The sequence below is a fragment of the Vicia villosa genome, linkage group LG1 (assembly GCF_029867415.1).
Source record: "Vicia villosa cultivar HV-30 ecotype Madison, WI linkage group LG1, Vvil1.0, whole genome shotgun sequence".
Lineage (NCBI taxonomy): Eukaryota > Viridiplantae > Streptophyta > Magnoliopsida > Fabales > Fabaceae > Vicia > Vicia villosa.
Window position 1 is genome coordinate 136,485,446 of NC_081180.1, and position 6,482 is coordinate 136,491,927.

The window sequence follows — 6,482 nt, forward strand, 5'->3', positions numbered from 1 at the left end:
CCATGTAGACATATGACTCGTTCCCCGTTAAAAAATTACCATGGCTCTAGAACTTATGAAATAAATTTGTACATAAGTATTTCGGTTCAGTCTCAACGACACAAATCTTTCATGAGACTCTTCGTGGAAAGGAATAACTAAAAATAATAGATCTTTGAAGTTTTTCACATCGTCCGAATACAACTCGAAGTAGAGGGTAACCTACATCAATGAAATTAGACTATGAACTTATGCACGATTCGGTGCACTACGTAACTACGTTGCACCTTTGAAAAGGTGGAAGAAGAGAGACAACGATGGCTTTCCTCCCCGATAATCTCACCAGTATTAGAAAACTTTGATGAAAGTCCAACTCACAGGATTCAACTACAAATGAGCAATCATCAGATGGTTCAAAACCTTAACTTTGAAATCATTGAAAGACAATTGAAGACCCAAAGTTGAAAAATGTGCACTCGTAAAAAGGGATGGCACACCCATCATATTCGCTGCATATCTTTTTATCTTCCATTGAGATCAGTATACCCTAGTCAAATGAGGGACCCGCTTCAAGGAAAGCCCTTTTGAGGTTACTTTGCGAGCGAAAATCGAAGTGGTTGCCAAAATTTTAGGATTTGCCTAAGCATCTAAAGTATCTTTCTTTGTTTTTCGATGCATGGTGGGGGCCATTTCCACTAGTCAAGAAGATAACGTGTTTCAAAAATACAAATGACGAAAGGACAAAAGGTAATGATCAAGGAAGCTTTATAATTATTCCCAAAGGTTGTGTGTTATCATAATGAGAGAGAGGAAGTAAGAACTAGTAACGATCCATATTTCCTCAGAAAGACACTCAAGTACCCTAGTTCTCAAAGGTTATTATATGATGAGACACATGAAACGACATCTAGAGTATAAGACACATTTAAGGCGCGAGTTTCCCATGACAATGATGTCACATCACAAATTTTTACTTAAACCGAGAAATCATCGACAAAAGAAGTACAGCACGAAAAACCCATCATCCTTTAGAGTAGGGAAAGGACTTGGAAGAAACTGTTTTGGACCGCCCATAGGGTCCAATAACAATGGGCCAGAAGGCAAAATGACCCATCGAGTCAAGCAAGAGACATGTGCACCATCTTGGGCAAGAAAATAGATGGTCTCAACCCAAAGATCAATCAGACAGATCACCGCATCTAGATTAACGAACAATTATATCGTCTTATTATATAAAGGGATAACACATCATTTCTCAAGTAATTTGAATTCAAATTTGATTCACTTCACCTTAATCTAACATTGACTTGGACGTTAGAGTATCAACCTTACAGGTCAATCCTCCCTCTATCCTACTGGAAGCTCGAGTCCACCGTTGCGATTCACAACCACAATTCACATCAATTCTACCGGATTCTGCGTCCGACGCATAACAACAAATATATATAATCATAATAAATTGCTAAAATTTTAGCAAAAAGGTATTTTGGTGCAACCTTAATTTTGCCAAACTCTTTTAATTTAAGTAAAAAACTAAATCTAGTGGAGCAGACATACATGATAAAATTATACTAATAAAGTTCAATTTGTTAGCACTTATTCCGGGAAAGAATACTTTAATTTATATATAGAAGAAGCATAGGATACTTTGTAACAGCAAAAGAAGAGCCACACAAAATATGGAGCAGAAAAGGGACCATCATGTGTTATTAAAATGAATTCTCCATCAATTAATTAAACCAATAATAAAAAAGATGCAATGATGCATGAACTTAATCCATGGTCTTCTAAATTTGGCGCCACCATTATTGATACAAAGGGAGTAGGTTGATAATAATAAGATGAGCTGTATACGCTGCTTTGACTTCATTTATTCAAATTGAAATAAGTGCTATGATTGGTTGTTTTGTAATTAAATATCTAATTTTAATATAATCTAAGTCTTTTTTTTTTTTCTAGCTTTTGTTTAAAGAAAAAAATTAATATAAGTCATTTCAGCCAATGGTTTGGTCCACTATAGGAAACAAAGGGAAAGTTATAAAGTTGCAAAATTCGTTCTTATCTAAAAACAACTTTTAATATGAGACTTGAGTCATATTAACATGATAGTTTACCACTTCCTCAACACAAAAAAACATTGTCGGAGAAAAATAACATTATTATGCAACTACTAAATGAACCAAACCATTGAATGTAAGAAAAGACTAACTTTTTTACGGCCAATAGAAAAGAGAAAAAAAAAAGTGAAAATAATCAAAATAGGTTAACAAGTAAATATTCCTAAATACTCACACTTCTAGGATTGACCCCTAGAAGAAGCTCCATATAGTTGAAAGGAAATGATCATGTCTTGCAGGTTAAGAAATGAAATGTTATCAAAAGAAAAAAAAGGTCTCGATATTTACCTCATTAGATTAAAATTAAATCATCGGTTTTTTTTCCCGCATTTCACGTTGTTAAGATGATACTATTAACCCAATCAAAAAAAAAAAAAAGATGATACTATTAACCATTTAATCTCAATAACACGACTCAAATTTTTTTAACTATCAATTTTAAATTAAAACGGTCTAATATTGATGAATCAAATATGCTTAAATAGATAAATAATGTAGTGTTTATGTTACCGCCAAAAATTTAGGTCCTATTAAATTACTCTAGAAAATTTAGAAAACTCTCATGCGTTGGCCTAGTGGTTAATACTTGAGTCTTAAGAGTGCTTCTTAAGATTTCATAAGTGGACGGTGGGATTGGTCTCCTTGAATTAGCCGGGCCCTCGCAAGTGGACAGTGTGATTGGTTTAAACGAGGGCCCTCACAAGTGGACAGTGGGCTTGGTTCCCTTGAATCAGTCGGGCCCTCACAGGTGGACGGTGAGATTGGCTTAAACGGGGCTCTACGGTGGGATTGGTTTAAATGGAGGCCCTCACAAGTAGGGGTGAAAATAGGCTAGGCTAAGTTAGACTTTATAAGGCCTGAGTCTAGCCTACGATAAACTTGAAAGGTCTGTGGCCTATAATAGACTCTTTTTTTTTACCTGACCTGGCTTGAAAGCCTATTTAAAAGCCTATTTTTCAATATGGTTTTCAATTAATCCATATTATTTAAGAAATCTTTTGAGTCATCCTATATATGCATATATAAGTCGGCCTATTTAACCTTTGTTCTAATATATATATGCATATACAGGCTTGCCTATTTAGCATTTTTTCTAATATACATGCAAATATAGGCGGATCTATTTAGCTTATTTTTAATATACATGAAAGTATAGGCCGGCCTATAAGACTTCATAGGCTTTTTTAATAGCCTAAGTCTGATCTATTTTATTAAATAGGCTTTTAAAAAAAGCCTAAGCCTCCTGACCTTTTTGTTAAATAAGCCTGGCTTGACATGGCCTTATATAGGCTATGCCATAGGCTCTTGTAAGTCGGCCTGACCTATTCCCACACTTACTCACAGGTGGACGGTAGGATTAGTTTAAACGGGCTGAATCTGTTTTATGTGAACTATTTTTAAAAGTCCTTGACTCTCCAATAAGAAGAGTATAAACAACTAATTTGAATTAATTTATTAAAAATTAGTTAATCCAACAAGAGAACCTTATCTCAGTGAGTATAATGAGCTAAATAAATCAACTTTTGCTATGTTGTATCCAAATTATTTGTCTTGAGATTTTTGTTAATAACTTTTCTGATAATTTTTTTTAATAAATCAATAAAAATAGATAATAAATTAGGGAATAAAATGACATTTATCAAACAATTTTTTTACAAGTTATAAACTATGAAATTGAATCTATGATGTTATATCAACTGTAAAGAATTTGTTGGTTAGAAGGGGCGTTAACGTTGATAGCAGGTGTGTTTTATGTCTTGCGGGTGACGAAGATGTTTGTCACCTATTTAAAGCTTGTGTTTTTTCTAAGCAAGTGTGGACTGATATTAGCACTTGGTTGGGTTTTGAAGTGGATCTTCATGGCTCTGTTAGTGAAGGCATGCTGGTTTGGAAAAGAGATTAGAGAAAGGTGGGCATTAGCAAGGACACTGCTCACGGTATTTGGATTACGGTGTTGTGGTGCGTTTGGAGGTATCGGAACGAGATCATTTTCAACGAAAAGAGCCCTTCTATATCTGATTTGGTTTGGAATATCAAAATTAAATTGTGGAAATGGTTGAATTTAGGCAATATTTCTTTATCCAAGTGTAACTTTTATGATTTTTGTAAAAATCCGGTGAAAAATCTAGGATAAGTTTCAGTTGGTAGGAAATCTTCCTTTTCTGGATTTCGGTCCCGGTTTTTATAAACAGGTTCGAATACCTCCGGTACTCGTTTAATATTGAATGTTGCTTATAAAAAAAAACTACATATTCACACATTACATTTCTTTTTAAATGGTGCCCGATTGAAATCAGATAATTCAATTAAATATAACTAATAATATTTATTTATAATTTAAAATATCAAATTTAAATCTGAATTGTTTAATTTTAATCGAATGGTCACTAATGCGTGTTTTTTAGATCCAATGAAAACTCAATCTATAAAACTTTAAGTTCATATTTTTAAACAGAGCCTAAATCCCTTCACCACTAGTTAGAACATGAAAGGAGCAATGGGGTTTTCATGATGGGGTGGTGGTGTTTGTTGACAAAATGATCCATTTTGCTGAGAAGTCTATTATTCCATCATTTTTTCCCTTAACCCCCACTAGGCCACTCCACATCATTTCCATAGACTATAACTTTATTTATCAAACACTATTTTTAATCAAATTTATCTCCTCAAAATGATATGATCCAAACAAATAAAGATATGTTCACATGCTTAAACTTTTAGTCCATTCAATAACAAACAAATTTGTACAACACTTGGTATATATTACACTGTATTCTTGTATCAAATATACAAGAAAAAAAACCTTGGAGATAATTAAACAATACTATACTAAAAATTAAAATATCACCCTTTTCTATCCTTTTTCATTTGAAGCAAACCTCTCTGAGATCTCTCATATGAAACATGAAAAAAAAAAACAGCATCTCTCCCTGGATGCTAACCAGAAATTAATCTTTGAGGAAACTAAGAAACTGCACTGTATCTTCCATTTCCCTTCCTTAGAGCACAACTTCAGATAGATATGCTCATGATAACAGCATACACCACAGTGAGATTCAAAAACTCATTAGTTTTTCCGAAAACACAAGCTGAAAGGTGTTTGTTTTTTTCTACCCTTCACACCAAAACACTTCACTTTTCATACCAACTTTTTCTGTTTCTCAAACACCTCTAGCTTCTGTTCCTTTCATGATTCTTAGTCTTTTACAAGATGTCACAAACATGCTGCAAAAAAAAAAAAAAAATAGTTCTTCTGTCAGATTTCTTTCATTAAGTCTATAGATAAATCATACTCAATTGACTAAAAGAATTGATAGAGAGAAAACAAGGACTTACTCCCATGGAACATCTCCAACTAACATCCAATCACCATCTTTATCTTCATAAGTAGGTTCATATTCAGATCCTTTATAACCTTCTTTTTCTGAGTAATCACCAATAGTTAACTTGAACATGTTTTCTAAAGCTTTGAGAAGCTGTGCATAACCTCCATAGATCCTCAAATCAATCTTTCTAAGATAAGGAGCTCCATCCAAACTCACTTTTATGTAAATAGCAGAAGCATCAGCCTCTTGCAAACTGTTCTTCCTGTAAGATCTTATTGGTGGCCACCCCACTATTTTTGCCCTATAATATCATAAAAAAAAAAAACATCATCAATAAAAAAACTCAAAAATTTGAGATTCTATAAACATAGAAACATGATGAATATTGAACTTACTTAGAAGGAGGTGCTGCATCAGATGTTTTTGAACCACTGGCACTGTCCTTAGAAGTTTCAACCAATGATCTTTTGTTGGAAACTTTAACAGAAAGTGTTTTTTCATTCTCATTTTCTTCTGTCCCTGGAAGTCCTAGTCTTAGCTCAGTATCCTTCATGTTAAGATCATTCACATATGCAACACTGTTTTCCATCTTCTTAATATTTCAGAATATGCAAAGAAAGCCTTGTAGTAAAGTAAGATGTATGTGAGATGAGATGCAAATACAAGAATGCAAGGGTTGTTTTATATTAGAAAGATGATGATAAAGGGGAGGTGCATTAAATAATGTTTGTATTGAATGAATGAATAGAGATGAATAAATAATGGAGAAAGACAAGGAAAGGTGTCGGTAGAAGGAGTAACAAAGTTGAAAGCAATATGTCCCTACAAATAGAGGACAGAGGTGGGACAGGAATGGGGAAGATGTGGTATTGAAAGAGAGAAATGAGGTGAGTTGAGTTAAAGGAAGAGAAAAGGGAACATGGGCATGTGAAGAGTGATAGGTGCTTATGCCATGTGGGGTTTCATTTTTATATTATTAGTAGGGGCCTCTTTACATCATTGTATGTCAACTTAGGTGTAACTCCTCAACCAAAAATAAAATATATAAAGTTTTTTTAAA

General features: G+C 33.7%; 1 protein-coding gene across 1 annotated transcript; it reads right to left on the reverse strand.

Annotated features, from left to right (window-relative positions):
• Positions 1 to 4,802: 4,802 nt before the first annotated feature.
• LOC131644283 (auxin-induced protein 22B-like) lies at positions 4,803 to 6,236 on the reverse strand. Its single transcript, XM_058914742.1, has 3 exons — positions 5,818 to 6,236; positions 5,433 to 5,723; positions 4,803 to 5,321 (listed from the first exon to the last, which is right to left on the reverse strand). Exons 1-3 carry the CDS (start codon positions 6,009 to 6,011, stop codon positions 5,258 to 5,260), a joined length of 549 nt encoding a protein of 182 aa, XP_058770725.1. The 5' UTR covers positions 6,012 to 6,236; the 3' UTR covers positions 4,803 to 5,257.
• Positions 6,237 to 6,482: the final 246 nt, after the last annotated feature.

What these genes read in the sequence shown, in the direction of transcription:
- LOC131644283 (XM_058914742.1), bottom strand. Translation starts at nt 6,011, where the DNA reads ATGGAAAACAGTGTTGCATATGTGAATGATCTTAACATGAAGGATACT. An exon ending in GATGCAGCACCTCCTTCTAA is followed by an intron (nt 5,724 to 5,817) that starts GTAAGTTCAATA and finishes ATGATATTATAG; the next exon opens with GGCAAAAATAGTGGGGTGGC. An exon ending in GTTGGAGATGTTCCATGGGA is followed by an intron (nt 5,322 to 5,432) that starts GTAAGTCCTTGT and finishes TTTTTTTTGCAG; the next exon opens with CATGTTTGTGACATCTTGTA.